General features: G+C 37.8%; 2 protein-coding genes across 5 annotated transcripts in view; one reads left to right on the plus strand and one right to left on the minus strand.

The window, feature by feature from the left end:
- Window positions 1–6,805: 6,805 nt before the first annotated feature.
- On the plus strand, window positions 6,806–14,844 carry TEFM (transcription elongation factor, mitochondrial). Of its 3 annotated transcripts, XR_009692935.1 has the most exons (6): window positions 6,806–6,943; window positions 7,814–8,277; window positions 9,387–9,536; window positions 11,160–11,606; window positions 12,541–12,763; window positions 14,715–14,844. XR_009692935.1 is itself a non-coding variant. In XM_061142842.1 (5 exons), exons 1-4 carry the CDS (start codon window positions 6,823–6,825, stop codon window positions 11,595–11,597), a joined length of 1,173 nt encoding a protein of 390 aa, XP_060998825.1. In that variant the 5' UTR covers window positions 6,806–6,822; the 3' UTR covers window positions 11,598–11,606; window positions 14,715–14,790. The 3 variants fall into 3 exon arrangements, 2 of the variants coding, with proteins under 2 accessions (XP_060998825.1, XP_060998824.1); XM_061142842.1 differs by lacking the exon at window positions 12,541–12,763 and having other exon boundaries at window positions 14,715–14,790; XM_061142841.1 differs by lacking the exons at window positions 12,541–12,763; window positions 14,715–14,844 and having other exon boundaries at window positions 11,160–11,995.
- Window positions 14,322–25,658, minus strand: part of ATAD5 (ATPase family AAA domain containing 5) — a 34,353-nt gene continuing 23,016 nt past the window's right edge. The window contains exons 15-23 of one of the 2 annotated variants that reach the window (XM_061142840.1): window positions 24,075–24,251; window positions 23,235–23,368; window positions 22,527–22,620; window positions 21,474–21,538; window positions 18,452–18,632; window positions 16,669–16,850; window positions 15,301–16,166; window positions 14,686–14,841; window positions 14,322–14,572 (exon numbers count right to left, since the gene is read on the minus strand). In XM_061142840.1, the coding sequence (XP_060998823.1) occupies window positions 14,494–14,572; window positions 14,686–14,841; window positions 15,301–16,166; window positions 16,669–16,850; window positions 18,452–18,632; window positions 21,474–21,538; window positions 22,527–22,620; window positions 23,235–23,368; window positions 24,075–24,251 (1,934 nt within the window). In that variant the 3' untranslated portion in view covers window positions 14,322–14,493. Of the gene's footprint in view, window positions 14,573–14,685; window positions 14,845–15,300; window positions 16,167–16,668; window positions 16,851–18,451; window positions 18,633–21,473; window positions 21,539–22,526; window positions 22,621–23,234; window positions 23,369–24,074; window positions 24,252–25,658 lie in introns of both variants that reach the window. The other variant, XM_061142839.1, reaches the window with a different exon arrangement.

Consider the following 25,658-nt stretch of genomic DNA (forward strand, 5'->3'; position numbering starts at 1 on the left):
CCAGTTTCATCCATCTCATTAGAACTGATTCAAATGTATTCTTTTTAATGGCTGAGTAATATTCCATTGTGTATATGTACCACAGCTTTCTTATCCATTTGTCTGCTGATGGGCATCTAGGTTGCTTCCATGGTGGACAAGCGTTTTTTTTAGGGTGTTAGAAATGTTCTGGAACCAGATCATGGTGATGACTGCACAACATTGTGAATGCTACTAAATTGTAGACTTCAAAATAGTTAAAATGGTGAATTTTATGTGTACCTTTATACAATAAAAAATATTGGTTGGCTGACTTGAATTGAGTAGAGTTGAGAGCCACTTTACAAAGGTACAAAGGCTTATGGGAGTTTGTATTATGAATAAAATACAACCATCCAGGGATCTGGAGGGTTGAATAATCCAGTTATGAAATCTGAAGAGCCTGAATAAACACAAGATAGTTAAGTGTTTACATTTTGCATCATTACCTGGAGCCCTGAGTGAGAAGTTATTGCTGCAGTTGAAGGGATTTGGGTGACATTTTTATTTGAATGCTGGGGTACTTCCCTATTGAACCAGAGTTTTAAAATTGAGTTCAAAATCAAAGACTTTCATTTCTTTTAGTTTCACATAAATCAATTCCATAACTAATTATCTTATAAAGCATCTGGGTATTTCCCCTTGAGATCATTTCTTAGACAACCACATCTCATCTCAACCTATATAACCAATTGTCCAATTAATAACCTCACTCACTGTGTAACATTTTCTAATCTACCAATCACTTATATAATTTCATTTTGACAACTGCCTTGTAGGTAGGGGTATTTTGAGCTTTATTTTGCAAAAGAGAAGACTATTCTTATAGAAATAAACTGATAAATACATATATAATACAGTTCAAGTATTCTGATTCTGGGTCTCAAAGTGTGAATGCTGTTTTTCCTTTTGATAGTTGGCCTAAGAATTTAAATTATGTGCTGGGTATTATAACAGATATAATTATGGTTCGAATCCCTCATGCACTCTAGGAGGATCTGAAGAGGCACGGATAGGTGATGTCACTTGCCCTAGTTCATGCTGCTGGTTTGCCCGGTTAAACCTGGTTAAAACACAGGACTAAATGATCTCAAAGTTTAAGCATAACCACTGAGCTCCTCTATCTCCAGGAGACCTATTGAGCCGCAGGAATGCTTTTTGTTTTGTTTTGTTTGGGATCGATATGTACACACCACTTTACTCATTACTGGCTGCACTGGGTTTTCGTTGCTTTGTTCGGCTTTCTCTAGTTGCGGCCAGTGGGGTTGCAGTGCACGGGTTTCTCTCGTTGTGGAGCACAGGCTCTAGGCTCACGGGCTTCAGTAGCTGGGGCACACAGGTTCTGTCGTTGAGGCTCATGGGCTCAGTAGTTGTGGCACATGAGTTGAGTTGCTCCAGGGCACGTGGGATTTTTCTGCCCCAGAGACCAAACACGTGTCCCCTGCACTGGCACCATGGTACCACCAGGAACGTCCCCAAAAATGACTTTTTGACATATTCTAGTTGGTAGCTTCCAGATCATCTTGAAAAGATAGAGTCAAATGAGGAGACATGGGACCTCCCTGATGGTGGTTAAGACTTTGCTTTCCAGTGCAGGGGGTGCAGGTTTGATCCCTGGTCAGGGAGCAGGGATTCCACATGCCTCTGCAGCAAGGAACCAAAACATAAAACAGAAGCAATATTCTAACAAATTCACTAAAGACTTTACAATTGGTCCACATTAAAAAAAAAAAGCAAAAGCAAGCAAACAAACAAAAACACATGGACTGTCTCCTGAGTGGGTATCTTAATCAGGAAGTTATCTGTTCCAAGTACCAGAATACTGATTGAAAAGTGCCTTAAACAAGGTCAGTTATTCCCTCACTGAACCAAAAGTAGGCGGTGTCATGGTTGGTTCTGCAGCTGCACGATGTCATCAAGGCCTGTTCTAGCCCTTGTCAGGGCTGCCTGTCCATGGAGAGATGGCTGCTTCTGTGATATCACCCACCCACTGTCAGTCACAAGAAGAAAGAGGAGGTGGCCACTTTCACTCCCATACATCACTCCCACTCTTTATCAGGCTATAAAAATCTCTTCCTCTACTCTTCCCCCCTTCTCACTACTGCACTTGACTAAAAAAAAAAAAAAAACTCTTCCTCTTAGTCCCCCAACAGAACTACACCCACTCTTATTTATTTGTTTATTTTTTAGCAGCACAGGGCTTGTGGAATCTTAGTTCCATGACCAGGGAAGCCCCCTGCAGTGGAAGCACGAAGTCTTAACCACTGGACCACCAGGAAAGTCCAGCACACCCACCTTTATCTTAATCCTTGTTGTTGCTATTCATTCCCTCAGTCATGTCTGACTCTTTGTGACCCCATGGACTGCAACAAGCCAGGCTTCCCTGTCCTTCACCATCTCCCATAGCTTGCTCAAACGCATTTCCATCGAGTCGGCGATGCCATCCAACCATTTGTCCTCAGTCATCCCCTTCTTAATCCTTAGTAGAGGGAAGTGGGATTCCCATAACGAGTTCACCTCCTGGAACATTGCCACAACCAGGAATGCATCAAGAATGTGGAGAAGCAGTACGTGGGTACCTGGCGACGATCAGAGAGAAAGACCTGGAAGAGCAGGGGGAGGCTCCTCCACAGGGCAGGAGATGGAGGTTCGGCCAGCACCGGGGTCCGGACCGGGAGGATGTATGTGAAGGACAGTGACAGGGTCAGGCCGACAGAAAGCAGAGAGATCAGGAGGGGGAGGGGTTATTGCAGGAGCCCAGTGGAGACAGGAGGTTCTGATTTGAGTGGCCACAGCAATGGAGAGGTTAAAAAAGACATTTTGCAGGTAAGCCTGATAGAATTTCATGTGTCTTAAACTGTAAGATACCACACAATAGTGGGTTGTGAAATTAATATCAATTTAGTGGTTCCAATTAACCCAGATTAAAAAACAAATTTTTTTCCCACCTCAAAATTCTCTGTGTCCTTTGTCCCCATTTTAAGTTGACTTTGTCCTCTCTCCCTTTGAATCTCTCCAAATATCGCTTCTCCATCTTTTGGGGAATCCAAATACTCTACTCGCGCCCAGGGCTGGTGCTCCCAGGTTCTCTCCTGGACTCTCTGCACTTTCTTCAACCCACCCCTCTCCCTGACTCAGCCCAGACATTCCCATGGGATAAAGTGTCTTTTTTTTTATGGCATATCACAGTCCTCTCCTTTACACATCTAACCATCTACTGGACATCTCCACCCAGTGTCCTGTGGGTTAAAAGCAGACCAATAAAAGCAAACAAATAAACACACATCAGTGTTTTTTAAAAGTGGAGATACACACACACAAATTGAAATAGAAAATGTCAAAGTTCATCCTACATAAGAACACAAACATTTTTCTCTTTTTTTAAAAATCAACATTTTATTTTATTTTTGACCACGCCACATAGTATGTGGGATCTTCATTCCCTGATCAGGGATCGAACCTGTGCTTCCTGCATTGGAAGTGTGGAGTCTTAACTGTTGGACCACAAGGGAAGTCCCCGTCTCTCTCTTTTTATTGAAGTACAGCTGATGTACAATATTGTGTTAGCCTCAGGTGTAGAGCTATACATATTGATAATGTTCTTATGTGCATGAATATGTAACAATATATAACAATTTTCTTAATGTTCATATATGTAAAGTTCATTTTCAGATTCTTTTCCATTATAGGTTGTTATATAATATAGAGTATAGTTCCCTCTGCTATACAATAGGTCCTTGTTGGTACAAGTATTTTTAAATAAAGCTATTGTTTCACATGTACATCAACATGTACGTATACATCTCCTGGGTCATGGTCAAAAAAAGTTTTGAAAATATAGAAACTGGGTAAAATGGGCTAGAAATAGGAATGAGAGGAGCCAGGGTCATCTGCATCTGAGCAACAAAAACAGGGAAGTGAGGAGCTGGTTTCTGGGGAAGATGACGTCTTTCATTTTGAACCCACTGATTCTGATTTACAGTAAATCATTTTCAGTGTTTGCCTCTTGCTACTTCCAGACTCTGGTCAACATAATTCTGAATGAATGCTCTGAGAAATGACGACGTTTCCCCTCAAGGTCATTAATAATTAACTCCAAAGAAGAGGTAGTGCTTTAATAGAGGACGTAACATTCTATGCCAGTCTCTCTGCATCCAGTTTCTAAGGAGAAATCCTCTTAGCAGGATTTCTTGGTGGTATGAGGTGGGTACCATGATCTCCATTTCACAAATGAGGAAGCTGAGGTTCAGAGAGGATGAGAAACTGTCTACAAAGCTGAGCAGGTAAAAAGTCATTTGTTGCATCTTACCAGGGAACCACATCATCTCAGAAAGCATCAATCGCCAGGGTTCGTTATGGCCCCATATTATGGTTTTCTAGGGTTGCTAAACAAATCACCACAAACTGGGTGGCTTAAAGCAACAGAAATGCACTTTAAGCATTTAATTCTGGAGGCCAGAAGCCTGAAATCAAGATGCAAGCAAAGTGGATTCCTTCTGTATGTGAACCTGTACCATGCCTGTCTCCTAGCTTGTGGTGTGTGTGACCTGCTGGTGATCCTTGGCCTTGGCTTGTTGCCATGTCATCCCAAACTCCACCTCCATTTTCACAGGCATTCACAGGGTCATCTTATAAGGACAGCAGTCATATTGGATGAGCTGATCCCATGTACGTAGTGTGACCTCATTTTAATCTTCACTGATTGTGTTTGCAATGCCTATCTTTCCAAATAAGGTCAGGTTCTAGTACTGAGGGTAAGACTTTAACGTATCTTTTTGAAAGATACATTTCAACTCATTAACATTTTATTAAGTGGAATTAGGGCTTCCCTGGTAGCTCAGCTGGTAAAGAATCTGCCTGCAAGGCAGGAGACCCCAATTCGATTCCTGGGTCCAGAAGCTCTGCTGCAGAAGGGATAGGCTACCCTCTCCAGTATTCTTGGGCTTCTCTGGTGGCTCAGCTGGTAAAGAATCTGCCTGCAATGCAGGAAACCTGGGCTTGATCCCTGGGTTGGGAAGATCCCCTGGAGAAGGGGACAGCTACCCACTCCAGTATTCTAGCCTGAATAATTCCATGGACTGTATAGCTCATGGGGTCACAAGGAGTTAGACACGATTGGGTGACTTTTACTTTCACTTAAGTGGAATAATCCTCAGAGTAAAAAGGAAATTATTTCCCATTGATTTGGAGAATTTTGCACAAAAAGTTGGCTTTGTGTTGGATTCATAAGTGCCCCAGAAATTGGCAAGAATCCCAGAATTCTCATGAGTACCTACAACTGGCTACATCTCCACCACCTCTTGGACAGTATCTACACAGACACTACTGCCTCATAAAAACACAAACCCACCACTTTTCCCTCCCAAAGTCACCATGCTCCTGACTTCCCTGTCCATCACAAAATTAAAGTCTCTCCATCTTTCATGAAACGGGCTTCCTAGGTGGCTCTAGTGGTAAAGAATCTGCCTGCCACTGCAAGAGATGCAAGAGTCATGGGGTTGACCCCTGGGTGGGGAAGATCCCCTGGAGGAGGGCATGGCAACCGACTCCAGTATTCTTTCCTGGAAAATCCCATGGACAGAGGAGCCTGGCGGGTTGCAAACAGTCCATGAGGTTGCAAACAGTCAGACACAACTGAGGACATACATCATACCATGCATCTTTCGTGGAAGAGCCCAGAGTCAGCAACAGAGACATCAGTGGTTTCATGGATAAGGAATCTTACACCTCTGAAACAAAAGGGTTCTGGAGAGGCACTGCATGTTGGAAGGCAGGACAAGGCAGCCTGTCTTCACTGGGTGTGGGGGAAATGACCACAGGTTGCCCGGAAACCAGGGAAGGAGGATGCCCCTCACCACCCCTTTGATAAACTATCCTAGTAGAGATGTTTTGAGCTATAGATTAAGAAAATCACTAGCTGGGGCTGGGGGCAAGTACATAGGCATTTACTCATTAGGTTCTATGACTAGGAGGGATGATCAGTCAAGTGAGCTGGGTGTAGGTGAAGCGGGGACTGTTCTAGCAGTGAGTGTACAAAGAGCAAGAAACAGCCATCCAGCGTTGCCTGATCACACAACTGCCCAGGTTCAATTCCTGACGGTTGCCTATGCCTTGAGGATACACTAGCTTCCAGATACAGTTTGTTACCTCTAATTGAGCTTCACACTTCAACGTATGGTCAGTTTTTCAGAAACATACCTCAAGTCTGACTCTACAAGTCCAGGTGGTTTCCAGTTACCTTACAAACATTTTTGGTGCCAGCCTGATCTGCATCCCTCCCTTCCACAGGGGATATTTTTGAAGCCCAGTGCTAAAGCCACTTCCTCCTACGGCTCCCTTCCTCGAGCTTGTCTTCAGCTTGCTGGGCTCCTGAAACACCACCTCGCACCTGTTCCAGGTAGTCCATTCTACCTGGGATATTGGTTATGTATGTTCCTGCCTACGTTCTCCCGCCAGCTCTCCTCCTTGCGCCCCAGACAGGGTCCCGGATAGGAGTTCACCAATCTAGATGCCTGGATCCAAACCCAGGGAGGCTACCCAAAGGAGGGATCTTGCCAACTACAAGCTAAAATCGGCCCAGGCGTTCTCTTCCCAGAGATACGGCCCTGCTACCTTCAGGGGCCACAGTGGGCGAGGCCGTTTTCCGGATGCAGAGGAATGAACCTACGGCGCAGCTGGGAGCTCCGGATCCCGGCACTACTACGCCCACGGAGTCTGCATCGAAGCTCTACGAAGCGGCTGCCTGCAGCCCAGCTGGAAGCCCCTAGTGGCGGGCCGGAACGCCGCTTCCGCCGGAACCTTTGAATGGCCGGGCGCTTTGGGACGAAGCACGCAGGAACCGGAAGTCCGTGGGGGAAGACTGGACCGTTGGAACCTACTGCTTTAACGTGGAGGATGAACGTACCTAGTCTCCTCTTGGCGGGAGGTAGGATACCTGGAATACTGGGTGAATCTGCCGTACGCTTTTAGCGCCTGGCGTATTTACCTTCTCAGGTCCCGTGTCCAGGTCTCCCTCTTGGAGACTCTGCCGAGGAGACGGGGCGGTTCTGGTCGCCTAGCCTCGGAGCGATTGTAATTCCTTTCCCTGGGTTAAGGGTCCACGAGCGACTCTGGCCCAGGGCAGAGGGTCCACTGTCTGACGGCTCTTGCTTCCTTCTGGATGCATTATTGTCCCGTGACCGCAATGTAGAACTTTCCCTTGGTTTTACAGAGTTGCTTTTTGTATGTGTTTTCTTCTTTGTAGACTATGGTAGAAATCGTGATAAGTGTACAAAAGAAAATAAAAACCGCTCTTAAATTTACCACTCAGCTAAAACATTTCTTGTAAACGGGTAAAATTTAGTTTTATTTTATCCGCTTTGTGCAGCTTTCGGGATCTTGGTTCCCCGCCTGCCGATTGAATCCCCCGCTCTGGCAGTGACAGCGCCAACCACTCCAGCGTAAGGGAATTCTCTAAAATTTAGCTTTATTTGGCTCCACTGGATGAGAAAGAAACTAGTGAAGATAAATATTGTTTAAAATATCAGTTAATTGCAAGAAATTTTCTCTAAGGTTAAAAATTTTAAAAACGTTAAAATTGGGAAGAATCGTTTTAAATACATGCTTCTTATTGGACATAAGATTTATATGCAGTAAAATTTAGGTTTGTTAGCCACAAAAATCAGACTGTATCTCTCATGGATAGTTCTTAAATTATGGGAAAGTCCGTATCACTTTGCAAAGGCCCTGATTGGGCCACAAGTAACACTAAAAGTAACTAACGTCCAACTTACCTTTTGCTAAAATTTTCTTTTAGGGAGATGGAGATGTTTTCCACTTCCATTAGGGTACTCTTTATTCCAGGCCGTACATAATTCCTGCTGTCGGAAAGAATCCACTGCACCAAAGAAAATCATTCCCCATGTCGATTTTTCTGATGAGACTGCAAAGGAGTCTGGAAAGACACTGGACAAGCTCTTCTCTTCAGAACAGCAGGCTTCCATCTTGCATGTGTTGAATACAGCATCGAATAAAGAACTTGAAGCTTTCAAATTGCTTCGTGGAAGAAAGTCCCTCAATATTGTAGAACACAGAGAAAAGTTTGGACCATTTCTGAATTTGGAGAGTTTAATGAATGTGCCCTTATTCCAGTATAAAATCACCATTCAAGTTTGTAACTCCATTCTTAATCCAGAGACCGAAGGGAAAAAAAAGAAGTTACAGGAAAGTCGGCTCTTGAGAAAGCTCATCAAACCAGAAATAGGAAGAGAGAGAGTTAAGGTACACTCTTTTTCTTAATGTCTCTTTTACTGCCTAAATATTTGACAACCTACTTTGCAAAGTCCTATTCTGGGCACCAAGACAGGGTTCTTCTGGCAATTATAGTTTAGTCCTGTGGACCCAGCGATACACACATAAACAATCTATTTATAGTTATTCTCAAAGACATGAGATGTACAGGTAGTAAATTGGCAATTTAGTGGAGAGAACTGTGTGTTGGGGAATGTTTACTAGAAAAACTCAGCCTGGATCCCGGAGAGAGCTAGGCTGGTAGGAAGAGGAAGGCATTTTAGGAAGAAAGGATAGTTCATGTAGAGAAGTAGGTCTGTGCAGGACTTATGTAGAAGGAATGTGGAGTTACCTGGCTGTTTTCGTTTCCTCTATTCCACATACCAGTTATACTCCTATTGCTTTTAATCTGTTTGTTCTTCTCCCTGTGACTAAGATTCTTAAAATTTCATTGTGTAACAAGTACCTAACAGATCTTTCTCCCTAGTCTAGCCATCTCCCATCCACTTTTCTCACAGCTGTCCCTGTTCTTTCTGAAACGTAAATCTGTTACACCTGAATGTTGCATGCTTTGGTGGCTCCCGGTAGCCCTCAGGATAAAGGAAGTTACTTTCTGCAGAAATCTACCCACCCCTCTGCCTTTTTGCCACTTGCATTCTTTATTCCACTGTCTGAGAGGTGTCAGCCTATATCTGCAGACATCTGGGTGAAATAACTTCCTGTTACCATTTTACTCAGTCTCCTAGTCCTCCAGTAAGTCTTCCTGGCCATTTCTCCTCTCTACAGTGTACCGTATGGTGGTATTTCTTATAATGTAGGGTCATGTCCCTTGTTTCCCAGTATCTAGCACATTCCCCAGCAACATCTGAATATCTGAACACTTGCTTTGAGCTAGGTGCTGAGAACAAGTAAAAGTTCTGTCTGTAAACTGACTACTGCTGGTTACCTTTTAATAATAACTACTCTTTAATAATTCTTAGTACATAAACTGTACATATTATTTCTATCACATAAACTAATTTGGATTTCTGAGTTTGTATCTTAAATCTTATGTCTGTTAAAATGTTCACACATAATTAAACCAGCCTTTTTTGTTTCAGGCAGTTAATAGTATTGTATCCATTGTTTCTGGTACTCGAAGAATTGCCTGGGCTCACCTCGATCGGAAATTGGCAGTGCTGGACTGGCAGCAAACTGAATATTGCCAATTGATGAAAGGATCATACCTATCATCTGTCTATTTAGAAGAGGTAAGGCAGTTGCACCTTCAAATCCTGACCTGCTGAAGCTCCCTGTGAATCTAAAAGGGATGAAATAAAATAGTGAGGATGGATTTTCTTTGGGTACTTAAGACTCACCTGTTCCTATTGTGTTTTCCATCGCTTCTGTTTTTTTAATTTTTAAAAAATTGATTATTTTTTGGCTGTGCTGGGTCTTCACTGCTGTGTGCAGTCTTTCTCTAGATGCGGTGGGTGGGCCTCTCATTGCAGTGGCTTCTGTTGTTGCAGAGCACAGGGTCTAGGTACTCAAGTATCGACAGTTACGGCCCACAGGCTTAGTTGCTCCATGGCACGTGGGACCTCCCTGGACCAGGGATCGAACCTGCGTCCCCTGCACGGGCAAGCAGATTCTTAACCACTGGACCCCCAGGGAAGTCCCCACTTATGATCTTTTTAAAAACTGAACAATTTATTTTAAGAAATGCCTTATGAATCAAAGGTCGATCCTGAGAAAATCAGTGGTATACTGTTCTCAATGTTAAGAAATTTCTGCACCATATTTTTTTTTTCATTTATTTTTATTAGTTGAAGGCTAATTACTTTACCATATTGTAGTGGTTTTTGCCATACATTGACATGAATCAGCCATGAATTTACATGTGTTCCCCGTCCCGATCCCCCCTCCCACCTCCCTCCCCATCCCATCCCTCTGGGTCATCCCAGTGCACCAGCCCTGAGCACTTGTCTCATGCATCCAACCTGGGCTGCTGATCTGTTTCACACTTGATAGTATACTTGTTTCGATGCTGTTCTCTCAGAACATCCCACTCTCGCCTTCTCCCACAGAGTCCAAAAGTCTGTTCTGTACATTTGTGTCTCTTTTTCTGTTTTGCATATAGGGTTATCGTTACCATCTTTTTAAATTCCATATATATGCGTTAGTATACTGTATTGGTCTTTATCTTTCTGGCTCTGCCCCATATTTATAAAGCTTGTTCTTCACACACTATTATTTATTGTCTCATTTGAGTCTTCAGAATCTGGTGAGATGGGCAGTAATGTTCATCCTGATTATATCTATAAAAACTGGTTCAATCAATCGTCTGACGTGATTAGTCAGTGGCAGAGGTGATTGAGTCTAGACTAGTCATTCCAACCCTATATGCTACCCTAGAATCTTTTAAAAGGTAAATAAGACAATTTTGTCCAGTTTTAAAGGCAATATAGATCTTAGGGATTATGAAGCCCATTGCACAGATGAAGAAACTAGTAATTAGGAGGATTAACTGGCTTGTTTTAGCTCAGCTTGTTCCTGCTAGAACCATGACCAGAAGAACTTGGCTATCCTTACTCCTCCATAAAAGTCTGTGTCAGTTACTTCAAAATTGTCAACGGCAATATAATGGAAGTTACATATTTAACAAACAGAAGTGGGACAGAGATGGAGGCCTAAACAATAAAACTCAATGAATTCTTAATTTGTTTTGGCTGCACTGGGTCTTCATTGCTGCATGTGGACTTTCTCTAGTTCCTGCGAGCAGAGGCTGCTCTCTAGTTGGCATGCTCAGGCTTTTCTTCCTGCAGAGCATGGGCTCTAGGATGCACGGGCCTAGTTGCCCTGTTCACTCATTTTACCTTTTTTTCCTCCCAAAGATTTCGTCAATCATTTCAAAGATGCCTAAAGCGGACTTCTATGTTCTGGAAAAAACAGGACCTTCATTTCAGAACCCATCTCTGTTTCCTGTGCTGTTACATTTTCACATGACAGAAGCCATGCTGTACGCCTTACTGAATACAACGTTTGCCCAGGACGGCCGTCATCAGGTGCTGAGCATGAATCGAAACGCAGTGGGGAAGCATTTTGAGCTGATGATTGGGGACACACGGACTAGTGGGAAAGAGGTGGTGAAGCAGCTCCTCTCAGAGTCTGTCCTGAGAGATGAGCCACGGGTGTTCTTCCCACCCGAGAAGATAGTCCGCTACAGGCAGATGTTTTCATCTACCGAACACAACAGAGTGGAGGAGTTATATGATTCATTATTACAAGCTATTGCCTTCTATGAACTGGCTGTTCTTAATACTGAATCTTAAAATTCTGAGGTTAGTATGTTACATGCTGTTAATATTCTGTGAATTTATATTTATTAGCTCCTAAGTTGTAAAAGTAACTGTTTTCAACATCCATGTTAACAGAGAAGAAAACACACGTTTGAATGTATTTAGATGTTTAAAGTCAGACTTTTGGCTCTTGAATGGTTTACACAATAATAAACCAAGGCTAAATCAATATGAGATTCTGTGCCTTTCAGGTTTAAGTGTTAAAAAATATGATGTTCCTTAAACATCCAAAACAGGAAACAAAGTTATCTTCCTTGAAAGGCAAGTGCCATCTATACTAAAAGATTTGCATTATTATATTGTTAAAATAAGGACTAATGAATTTTCTGGATGGTGCTCATCGTGGGAATAAAGCTAAATATAATTGATAATGCAACTTGTCGAGTCCTCCTCTTGCTCTGTGAGTACAGTGTGGTTTGATGGCTTCAGAAGGCACTTCATCAGCTCGATCTATTAAGCACCAAACAAGTTTTGTTTAACAGGCTCTCTTCTCTGTTGCCGCACCATGTGGCGTGTGAGGTATCTGATCCCCGACCCGGTGTCAAACCTGTGCCCCTTGTGGTGGAAGCATGGAGTCTTAACCACTGGACCATCGGGGAAGCTCAACAGGCTCATTTTTAAAACTTTTTTAATTGAAGGGAATTGCTTTACAGAATTTTGTGCAGGCTCATTTTTTAACTTTGAAATATTTTACTCAACAGACCATCTTCTCAGAAAAGTAGCACTCAATTTTTTTCCCCATCTCTCTCCATTTTGCTTAAACTCAGGCCCCCCTTATATCTCACTTACACTGAACCCAAGTCACCCTGATGTCAAAGCATTGTCTTTTCTTTCCTTTAAAAGTGAAGTATACTTGTTGAAAAAAAAAAAATCCAAATAATCAGATAATAATATACATGAACGTCCTCCCTTCCAGCGCCTCCAACTCCCCAGGCACTCTGATGTACACTCCAGACCTGCAGCCATGCACGCTGTAAATCTCTACCTCTGTGACTGTATACAGAAGCATCTCCACCTGGGAACTGTTGCAGACACCTCCAATACATGTCTGAAATCACTCTTCCCCCCAGGCCGCCTCGTTTGCCCCTGTGCTGTGCTCTGGAAAACAGCGTCACCAACCATTCAGTTGGTCAGGCCAGGTGGGCGGCATTCTCCTTCTCACCTATTTCTGGGGATAGCTGTAGTGAAATGCGTTCAACTCAGACATTTAAAGGATAAGACGCTAGGTACTGAAAAGTCATCAAAATGTGGTTACTTTTATCACAAAAGTAAATCTTAAGTCTTACAGGTATATATCTTAAAGGTGATACTTTAAGAACTGAGAAAGTATTCCCCCAAAATATGCTAAACCGGAAAAAAAGAAAAAAGCTATTACCTGTGTCCATACTAGGGAGGAAAATGCTTCTTTCATTTCTTGGTCATTTAAATACAATTCTATGGAGTTAATTTTACTTTAGCTCCTCAGTTGATGAGAACTGTCAGAATTTTCTAATAACTAAAGACCAAATTAACTGGTAAATGCTCTACAGGTAGTGGACTCTTGTATTCAGTAGAAAAAATAAATCCATATACTTTAAAAAAAAAGGTGCCTTAGATCATATTCTCTTTTGTATAGGGACAAAATCTATAAGATAGAGCCAATATCCGAACCTATTCAATATCCATACTACCCAGATGATTTCACCTGAAACTCCCGTTTAAATATTGCATAGTCTTACATTTAGCCTTTAATTAAATCAATGTACTAGCAATACAAGATATATTGAAAAAATATTGTAAGAGGTAAAAACATTTTGTACACAGGTATATGTCTATGTTTTTTAACTGTAGAAAATTAGGATCCTTACCTTTTGAAGTGAAAACATAATTCACCAGATAATGTAACTGCATATTAAGCTAATATATAATATAAACACTTGAAATAGGAAACTATTTTCAGATACCCCTGATTATCTGATTGTAAAAATGATTTTACGTGAAATGTTGTAAATTTTAAAATCTTGTAATTAAAAACAGATACTTTCTCCAAAAATATAACCTTAAGTGGAAATGGCTATCATGTAGAAAGGCTAGAGAAGAATCCTGTGTTATAGTTTGAATGAACAGCAGTTTGTCCAGAATATTTATATTAATATCTTTATGAAATAAAACATCAATGATATAAAAATACAAGAAAAATGTACAAGACAAACTATTTGAGTTATCAAAATATACAAGATATCACATTTGTACTGTTGCTAAAAAAAGATTTATGAAAACTACAATTCATAATCTTGACTTCACCTTCTCAGTATTCAGTGATTCACATGGTAACGTATCCTGGATGAGCACACTAAAAATAAATTTATCAGGAAAAACTTACTTTTTGAAAAATGATCCATAATTTCTTTCCTTGGAAGTTTTCTTACTATTTTCCATGCTATTTCATATTCTGGATTGTGTAAACTTATTTTTAAAAAGATCATCACCTGGGTGATTCACATTCACAATTTGACAGAGCGCTGACACTTGGTTGGAGAGAGGTGGATTGAGGGTCATGAGAAAGGGAGAAGATGTAGGTTAGTTTGGCATTGAAGCACCTTTAGAAATATTTAGGGAACTCTACCTTCTAGAAACAGCCCCCACACATACTCCAACAGAGCTAAATCAGGTAATGCAAAAAAATACAGAAAAAAAAAATACTACCATAATTATAAATAATTTGTAACTCCAATTTTTTCATTTTAAATATTTACACACTAATAAAAATATACAAGTAGTCTATTTTAAATGTACATTAAGAGAAATAAACACTTCCATGAAAATCAATATAAAAATGTATCTTGAGATCCACGTGAGACTCCGTAGAAGGCATTTTTAATGTAGAATATTAAGGGAAGTCAGCTGCCAAAGTGTTCATAGTCTCTTTTGAAATGTTAAGATGAATTCCTTCAAGATAGTGTAGGAATCTGTCAAAATTACAAGGAAAAATACAATTTAAATATTAATAGTTCCATCAGATAAGAATATTTATCAATCTGTAAACAGCTATGTCAAATGTTCTTTTTATAAGAAACTTTACCTTCTTTTACTTTTTCCTTGTTCCTTTAGCTTCTCAGTCCTACAGATGTTTCGAAGAGTTGGTAAGTATTCAATTATACTAGCTTGTCTATTACCCAGATTCAGAAGAGATCGGCTGGAAAAGACACTTTTGATGACTGCTACCCTCTGCCAAGCACTGCTGTAAATTAAAAGTAATGCATTACCTTTTGATTTTTAATGTCCAATAAAAATGCAACTGTCTCAAACACAACCAGCTTCTGGTCTCTACTCCACCCTGATTCTAGTCTAGACTAGATTAACTGTATTCCAGATGAACCTCCTGTACCATTTTCAACACATCAGTCACTTCCATACTGAAAAGACTTTCTTGGCCACCTGCTGTCTGCACAGCAAATCCAGACCCCTTCCCTGTGATCCAAGAGTCTTCCAGATCTTCTCCCCCTGCCCCCAATCTCTCATTATTTCTCTTCCCAGAAATCAGGCTGGTCTCCTTAACTGTCTCCTTAGAAGCTACAATATCACGGACTTACCTGATCAATAAAGCCCAGCATTTCAAAATTAGTAAGAGAAAGAAACTGATAACTTCCCCTTTACCATTTATTATTGAAAAATAAAAAGTAAACAGAAGACTTACTCTAAATTAGCTGCAGACTGACTGAAGCGTACATTGTTGCGTCTTTGAGAAATATAAAAAGTAAGCTCTTTTGTGGGATCTCTTCCTAATTTCTTGCAAGAATTCAGAGACGTTTCCAATTCTTTTGAAATAGCAGAAGAACATTTAGTAAAGCTGAGAGCCTCTACAGCCGCCTTTATTTCTCCAGATCTTTGAGAAGTCCATCCATCACTACTCTCAAGACTAAACTCATCACAAAGTCCACTTTTAACCTTTCCATTTGTCCAACCAAAATCATCTTTACCTAACCCCCTCTGTTCCCGTACATCCATTAGAAGGGCATCTAAGAAGGACATGTTGTCCACGAACTCAGTGAGAGAATTTAAACAGTGAGAAACAAGGACAGAACATTTTTTTTCTGCTGGTGTTATAGGAGGACGAGGAATAGATTCAACGTTTGACTCTAGACATTTGTTTGGTTTCTTTGTCTCTGGATTGCTTTCTTTATCTCTGGCTTTCCTTTCTTCTAAATTTGAAGACGATGCAGAGGGAAGACTAATACATTCATCAGAAATGTCCAATTCACTGTCAAATAAGTCACTGTCATCTAAAGTTACCATCTTTTTCTTATGTTTCTTTCTTGGTGATTTTTTCAAAGGCTTCTCTCCTTCAAAAGATGTCCCAGCAAGACATCTCATGTTTTCTGTTGCTGCACTGGTGTCCACATTGATTGATGAACCAGAAGAGTTTTCTGTTTCTGGAATGATATCAACAGGTAGTGGCAGAATGAACTCGAGATTACTGTATAAGAAATCCACATTCTGCGTTTGGAATTCTGTAAGAAGGTGGATGAGCTTACGCCGTTCTTCCTTTGTTCTGATTTTGTGCTGAAAAACAGTTGTGAGTAAAGAAATGTTATACCAGTACCCAGTCTGAACATTTTTCTACCCATATGAATAGTGTCATTCCTGTCTATCTTCAAAGTAATGAGTCTCTGCCCTTCATAATTTTATTAACTTAACACTTCCTTAATACATCAAAACAGTATTTTGAGTATAAAAAATTAATTTGGAGTGTTAAATTGAAGAATTAAATTCTCTAATTGTCAGTATATACCCTAATTCAATAATTAGCAGTTCATTTGTTTAAAAACTACTATTCTGAAACTTTTTTTAATCTGAAATATCTCTAAGTTCTACATTCTATAATATATATTTAAAGCAATGCCTACGCACCATTTGTTAAAGTGGTACAATGTGTTAAAATCAGCAATCTGAAGCCTATAAAAATTACTGGTAAATTACAATTAACCTTAGATTCAAAAGATATAAGTGAGTGTTGGGAAGATGAAAAAGAACATAAATATTCCAAACCAGATGCTGAAAATACCTTCAAAAATGAAAATAAGTCTTCAGATGGGGAAAAAATGTTCTTAAGGCCGAACAAGGTCTCAGCACAACCAGTGTCACATTTGGGAAGGCCTGTTGGATTCCTTTTTGTATTTCTAGGGTTATTTTTGAAATCAGGGTCATCTTCAGAACAAACAAGTGGTACATTTCTGCTATTTCCTCCTAGAAAATTAGTAAAAGAGAAACTTGAGTATCCATATTTTTATCAGACTGTAACAAGCAATTATTTAACACCCAAGATCCTTTGGCATTTTTTTCTACCTAATCCTCATTTTGTTATTCTCCATCTATGTATCTAATTCACAAAGAGAACAATACAAACATTATTTCTACATAAATTAAGTGGGGGTGGGATGTGGGGTGAGCTTACAAACAATCCAACTGAAAAAAGTGCAAGGACACACAAATATCTAATAAACCGTAAAAAGATGTACAATTTCACCAATAATCATGGAAATTAAGATATTCATTTCTCACCTTTTAAATTGGGAAAAATTAAAAAGATAATCACTGCATACGTTAATGAAAAACTGAAGATGACTTAAATGTTGCCTAGTAGGTAATGGTTAATTATGTTACCTCCATTTTATATTACAGAATAGCATGCAGTTGAGAAAAAGAGGGCTAGAACTATATACTGACAATAAACTGTCAAGTAGAAGAAAAGCAAATTATTTCACTATACATAGTGCTGGTAATTTTGCTAAATAAGTAGGCAGTAATATTTGTATATGCACAGATAAAGGTCTAACAGTAGCTACCTTTAAGAAGTGGGGAAGATCTTTTACTTTTTATGTTATATATTTCTCTACCGTTTGATTTCCATTGAGTGTATATCTGTGTGTATGTATGTGTGTTTTTAAGACAGGATGAAATGCATTTAAGATCTTCAAGAAAATAAATAATGTTAAAGTTCTTGGTACTGCATCTTATATCCAGTAATATGATGATAGTCATTAACTATCTTGTTCATAATAGGATATTTCACGTCTTATTTATCATATTTACTTCTAAGAAATAGTGAAACTGCCAGCTTAAATTGAATTATTAATAAACACTTGAAAAGAATAAGATACTAAATTCTGAACTAATTGAAAAAGTGATAAGGGATTTAATATAACAGAACTTCACCTTTTTAAAATTTAAATATTAGTATATTTCCCAGAGCAAGATGTGTAACTACAGAACTGTGACTACGGAGCATGGAAACCACAAACTATGAACTTCTTCAGGGAAAGAACCATGTCTTATTCATATAAACACAGGACCTGGCATGAAGAAAGTTATCAGAAAATGTCTGTGACTTGAATTAGGTAACAATCACTGAAGACTGATAAGAAATAAAGCATGTTTTAAATAAGAGAATTCTTAGGAAAGACAGGATTATAGGCTATTAAAGAAGCTAACAGGGAAATTACAATACAGCCATCTAAAAATAATTTACATATGGAAAAATCACCAATACATTTTTTAATAGGTGAAAAAAGGAAGCTTCTAAATAATATAATTCTATTTATTTATAAGAAACTATATGTTTATAAATGTACAAGTAACCATTTGTCTCAGAGTCAGTTTAATTGTAAATACCCACATTTAATGCTTACAAAACTTTCAGGAACAAAGTTGATGTATATATGTTTATTTTAATATTGACACAATACCCCAATGCTTAAAATTTTTTAATTTTTCAAATATTTTGGTACAGCATATATTTTAATATAGAATCCCATAACAGAAATTTCCTTTCTAACAAAGCAACTTACGACAAAGAGATAATGGCTTTTCTTCTAAAAATCCACCTCCACTTCTAATCCAGAACTGTAAGTAAAGGATACTTTTCCTGATATCACAAGTATTTGCAGTTAGCAATGTTACAAAATCCTTTACATCAGTTCTGAAATTTTCAGTCAAGCAGATCATCTGTAGGTAGCTGGCAACATTTAGCTGGGGTAGGGGGGAGGCAAGGGGTAGAAAGGGAGAAAGAGAGGAAAGAAACATGGTCAACTGAAGAGTTAACAGAAATACCTCAATACTCTAACAAAAAGCCAGATTTCGCTAAAATTTTAAAACATCTTAATTCTTTTTTTTTTTTAAAACATCTTAATTCTTATTGAGAATGACTGAAAAATATAAGGAAATATGTTACCAAATTAAAAGCATCTATATATACTGCTTTCATTAACTGTATACAGTATGAGACAGCAAGACTGTATCTTGGTTTTTTTTTAAATGGGACATTCTCCAACCTGAATACTAAAGGCAATCTTACTAAACCTTAAGACAATCCCTTAGGACCAATGGTACTACCTGATGGAACATTTACAGCCATTAAAATGATAAATATGAATATTATACTATACAGGAAGAAAAGTACTTACTGTATAACTTTTGAAAACCAGACTTAGTAAATTATATCAATGCATGCATAAAAGAATAAATGTATGTAAATGAAAAATAGAAGAAAAAAATTTAAATACATGATATTTGTTAGCAGTAATACTTTTAAATTTTATTTAGTGTACAATTAATTTGCTATATTTTTTGTAAAACAATATAATTCTCTTATTGTTTATGGAAAGCTTTTTACCTTGAAAAGCTAAAACATATAAAATTATATTCACAGTTCACAGATAATTACAAGACTACTAGCATTTATACATTATAATAAACAAGACAATTAAAAACATTTTTCCCTATGGTATCTTTGACTTTATTCTATATATATGTATTATTCTTGCACACATCTGGGACTTCTTCCCACAGACCAGGAATTCTCCTTTCAATAACAAAAGAGTACTTAATATAAGACAAACCTTGCCATCAATAATAACTATAAGTTCTATAATCAACCTACGAAAATATAAAAAGCCAATTATCTGAATGAACAAGAGAATAACCAAAGGCAGAAGAAAATCAAAGGGAAATCAACACTTGGACAAATGAAATGGCCTTGGGTGAATCCCCACCACACCTTTTAAAATTGATTTTTGACTGAGTGCAGGCTGTAACAGTGGTAGCTAAAACTCACAGCAGCTAGAAAGTGAGGGGGAGGTCCACGAAAGCAGAGAAACAGAAATCCTAGCTCTAAAGAACGCAATGCTTGATTTGATGCTTGAAGTTCCGTGCGTGAGCTTGTTTTAAAGCAGCCCAGCTAAAACTAAAAGAATTGAACAGAATACCTGTTCAGAGGAACAAAAAAGAGTCCAGAATATATACATATATACATTCACAATGTACAATATATCATTCACAAAGTACAAGATAAAAATCTAAAATTACTAGACATACAAAGTAATAGGAAAAAGTAACCGATACCTCAGAGGCAAAACAATCAAGTACAGACTGATCACAAGATGACAAAGCTGGAATTAGCAAGAAAGAATTTTAAAACAGCTAGTAAAACTATGCTTAAGGAAAACATGCTTATAATGAACAGTAGGAAATTTCAACAGAAAAATAGAATCCATAAAAAGAACTTATAAAACTAAAAATTAATGTAATATTAGAATAAAGATTTCTGTGGATGGACCTCATGGGAAAACAAAGATGGCAGGAAAAAAAGGTCAGTAGACTTGAAGATAAATCAATATAAATCACCAAATCAGAAGTATAAACAGAAAAAAAAAAAACTGAGGGGGTGGCGTGGGGAAGAAACAGCACATCTCAGTGACATGCGGGTCAATGTAAATGTCCAACCTTCTTGTAATTAAATCCCCAGAAGGGAAAAAGAGAAAATGAAAATAAAATAAATTTGGAAAAATAAGCCTACAAAGTTCCCCAATTGGAAGAATGACATATAATTAAGGATAATAGATAATGAAGAATCACAAGCAGGTTAAATATGAAGAAAAATAATACCTAGGAACATCACAAGAAAACCACTGGAAACTAAAGTTAAAGAGAGGATCTTGAAGGCATCTAGAAGAAAATGACACATTACATATGGGGCAGAAACATAAATTTTAAAAATCTGTTTAAATTGCTGGGACATAAAAGAAACAGTGGTGACCAAAACTCAATGAAATGATATGTTTAAAGTAGTGACAGAAAAACTGAAAGAAATCTAATATAATCCACTGCCAGCAGGCTTGTTCTGTAAGAATTGCTAATAAAGTTCTTGAGGCTAAAGAGAAACAAAACCAAAGAAAAACTCAGATCTTCATAAAGAAATTAAGAACATACAAAATTACACAGGTAAACAAAAACTTGACTTTTTACCTTCTTAATTTCTTTAAAATATATATGATCAGCTAAAGCAAAAAACAGAGCATTGTATCGAGGAGTTTATAATGTATGCAAACACAAAGAATTTGAAAATTAAAGCATAAAGTTTCATAACAGGCAAAACTAATCTGAGTTAATACACATTAGAATAGTGGTTATCTCTGGTGGAGAGGGAAGTGCTGACTAAAAAGGGTCCAAGGGAACTTTTTGAGGTGAAGGAAATGTTCTATATTTTGATCTGGATGATGGTTACATGGATGTTTATCTCTGTTCATATTTTTCAACTTGTATACTTAAGTGCAATTTAACTATGTAAATTTTACCTTAAAAAAGCACTGGTTACTATGAAAAAAAATTAAAGAACATTAGAGTCTAGCAAAAATTTGAATATTCAAATTTTGAAAAAAAATTTTTAAGTTAAAACGAAAAAATTCAAAGTCTCCTAAAACTCAAAAATGTTAACATACCCCTTAATAGTCAAAATATAGCTAAATATTATAATAAATTACTTGTTATGTAATTGTGATATATAATTTATGATCATCAAAATTCAAAGCTTACCAGTGAAGGAGTATTAAAATTAATTTCTTCAAAGCAGCCATCAAACATTAAACTAAATGTTGGATCTATAGTGAAAAAACATATTTTTAAACATTAAAACCACTAAGGTACTTTCTCTAGTCATATGTTTTTTATGAAAGTATCCTATATTTCATCAGTAATGAAAACATCATACAAATTATAAATCATTAAGGAACTAAATTTCTACCTTGACCTTTTAAACTACCAAGTCACTTGTAATTAATATAATTTTATCGATATTTTTAGAGTACAATCATTAACTATTAAATGGGCCATTAATTTCTAATTTCTAGTTTGAGTCTAACACAAACACATTTTCCTACAAAAATCCATAGTAGAGACATTCTGAATATCTGCAATAACAAATATTGAAAATATTATAATATAATATATATAATGAAAAATATTGTATGAAATTTTAAAATTAAAAACCAAATTCTAATTATGAAGAAAAGGGGACCAACTCTGTAAGGCTGATGATGGCTGACTTCAGCTAAAATATGCAATTAATCCATAGGAAACATTATCAGGGGCTAAGAAATGGCCAAGTTCAATATTAAGAAACTGCAGAAAAGTTAGGTTCCATAAAAAATCCTGACCAGTAAATGAGGTTTGGTAACCTAATTATAGGTATGAGGAAGAGATAAAGAGAAAGATTTGTTATTTTCCTTCCCCAAACCCCTTCACCAGCTTGTCCATAAATTTCTCTATCTGTGTAGGCTGTTGTTGGCATCCTAAATGTCTAACACCCCAACACAATAATTCAAAGTAGTACTCATTTTTTAAAGTCACTGCTATTTGCAAGTTAATATATTAAGTTTTATAATTACTCAAGGCTACAAATCAATTGCAAATTTGAATAATTCTTAGTTGATTAATAAAAATGATCTAGAAAGCCTCCTCACTTTAGGAAAAAAACAACCAATTTAATTTGCCAGCAGACTTCTAAAGCAACATATCTAACCAAAATTAGAAGCTTTCCCCAAATATTTTAACTGAAAGTAATTAATTGTAAAATCACTGATTACCTACCACTTGTCGTGAGGATTACAGGTCTCTTCGTGGTTGCCATGAATGTTTTGACTGCATTCAAAAATCCAGCATCTTCTTCAAAAATGACATCAACCTAAGAACAAAATGGTTATTAGGATATTGACATAGTGAGTAACAATACACTTACTTGAATATCAGTTATGTATACACAGTAGATACACTATATGTCAGAGACAAAATTTATGAATTTGTAAACAGTGTGACTTCACACCACGCTGAGCACTTACAATATCTTACACTATTAAAAGAGTAAAGAAATTATCAAATATTAAAACCAAAGACATACAGTCACCTATTAATATAATTGGATAAGTATGGGACAGTATAATTCTACAGACTCTAAACAGTAATCGAATTGCATGAATCATGTTCCTGAAAAATTCTTCTATGGTTGACAGTTTCATTCACTTTAATTGGAAATGAGTGTTAGTCACTCAGTCGTGCCTGACTCTTTGCAACCCCATGGACTGTAGCCCACCAGGCTCTTCTGTCCTCGGGATTCTCTAGGCCACAATACTTGAGTGGATTGCCATTCTCTTCCCAACCCAGGGATTGAACCCGGGTCATAGACACAGTTTTTCCTGACTTTCGTGGCTGTTCTACAGATCGTCAGAGTAAAATATACAGTAACCTCTAGAATAAGCTTTTATCAGGAGATATCACAAATGTATACCTCTGTAAACCTACCTCCTCAAAAAGAATGAGGGATGTTGCATTTTTCCTGTTGGGTTCCTCAGCCCCAAACTCTTTGACATTTGAATTAGTTGTGTTTGTAGATTTCGTCTGAATGATTTGTTTCTGTTCAAAAGAATTTTTGATTCCTGCATATAAAATATTTTATATAAAATCAACTTTTTTATTAGAATATAACTGCTTTACAATGTAGTTTCTGCTGTAGAGTGAAGTGAATGAGCGGTATGTATGCACATATCCCCTCTCCCTTGGACCTCCCTCCACCCCACACCCCAGCCTGCTCGTCTAGGAGCTGAGCGCCCTGCGCTGTAGAGCGGCTTCCCACTGTCTGTCTCTTTTACACACGGTAGGGTGTGTATGTGCATCCTGATCTCACAGCTCATCCCACCCTCCCCTTCCCCTGCTGGGTTCATATGTTTCCTCTTTATGTCTGTGTCTCCATTTCTGCCTTGGAAGCAGGTTCATCTGTACCACTTTTCTAGATTCCACATACATGCGTTAATGTACGATATTTGTTTTTCTAACTTACTTCACTCTGTATGAGAGACTCCAGGTTCATTCAGGTCTCTACAAATAACCCCATTTTGTTTCTCTTAGTGGGATGAATAATATTCATTGTATATATGTACCCCATCTTCTTTCAAATCAACTTTTGATTGAACATTGGCTATTTCCACAGAATAAGTTTAAACTGAAATCCCCTATCAAAACTGAAACAAAGTATCAAGACTGCTACAAGTAGGACCTTCAGAGGTTTAATAAATTACAATAGGAACTCATGAAATATGATCAAATTTTTATGTATTGGGGTTCTTTGTCAATTTAGTGTCTTACCTTTATTATTTTCTGGAAGTGCTCCTATTTGTTCATTATTTTTTGGCTTAGAAGACACTTTAAAATAATTTGCCAAAGTTTTAGGCGGAAGTGTTCGCTTTGGTCCATTACTTTGTGGTGATGGCGGAGGAAGTTTTCTTGGTGATGTAACAACCTTCTTGGGGGAGCATAATTTTTCTGCCAAAAACAAACTGCACTTAAAAACAAATATTCTAAAAATTAAACAGATGTCAAGATTGAGTTATCCACAGTATATTTCTACTCATACTAGTTAAAAAGCAAATATATAAAAATTTTTTCATTCTTATAGTCAATACTCTTTACACTCAAATATTACTGTATTGTTAGCCTATCAGTAGAGAAGATAAAGTCAGTCATTTGGAAAAGATACTCTTCTCTATTTTTGAAGTAAATAATGTTCACAATCCCGTCATTCACTCTGTCTATATGTGCTAGAGGTCAGAAGAAGCTAAAGGGGCACTTCCCTGGTCATCCAGTGGTTAAGACTCCACCCTCCCAATGCAGGGGGCCTGGGTTCAATCCCAGGTCAGGGAACTAGATCCCACGTACTGCAACTAAGAGTTCACATGCCACAACTAAAGGCTGGAGGAAAAATGATATTGGTGTACACTGAGCACATTACAGGTCTTCTAGTCCAACTTTGATTTAGCCCACAGTAAATGATACTATAAGCAAGTGATATGTTTTTCTAGATATGAAAGATGGATACAAAGTTAAAAACAAATGGCTGATGTCCACCTTTCAGAAGCCTGACAACAGCCTGGCATTTATCCCAGAGCTTGTACCCCAATTCAGCCTTTACATGCACTAGTTATTATCACATGGACTCAGAGCAGAATCTTCTTTACATACCAGTATACGTGCACATATCTATGACTGTGTCCTATTCTTTTTCTATACCCTCACCTTCAGAGATCTTATATTTCTTGTGTATCATAGGTGTTTAAAAAACAGTGGAAATTTTGAGCTTTGAAAAAAATTACCATAGGTATCACTGTCATGTCATAAAAATCAGGCATTTTAACATCACAAGGGAAGAGATATAATCTTAAAATAAAAAATATTTTAGTATCACTAAAAGTGGGATAACCAGTTGTTATGTATCTCTTGCTATGACACTGCAGGAAGCGCAGCCCCATCTGTGAATGTATACTAGCACCAAAACGGAAAGGAATCTAATCAAGCCCACAGATCTAACTGCCAGTTTATAAGAAATACAAGAGGAATGTGTTAACTGATACCATGTAGATATAGTCAGCCAAATCCAGAATGTGAAACATCTTATGACCAATGTCCCATGTTCTTCAACAAATAACATGAAGAGAAAGAGTGAGGGAGTTGTTAAGAGAGATGAAAAGGCACTTAAGAGACATTAATACAAAAAAAAAAAGACATTAATCTAAGGTGTGGACTTTGTTTGAATCCTGATTTGAACAAACCATTTGAAACAACAGAAAACTGAAATCAGACTACATATCAGATCAAATTAAGGTATGTGGTTAACTTTGTTAGTCTGGTTATGACATTGCAATTATGCTTTTAAAAAGTCCTTATCAGTTAGAG

Source organism: Dama dama, chromosome 5, assembly GCF_033118175.1.
Source record: "Dama dama isolate Ldn47 chromosome 5, ASM3311817v1, whole genome shotgun sequence".
In the NCBI taxonomy this organism is placed as follows: Eukaryota; Metazoa; Chordata; class Mammalia; order Artiodactyla; family Cervidae; genus Dama; species Dama dama.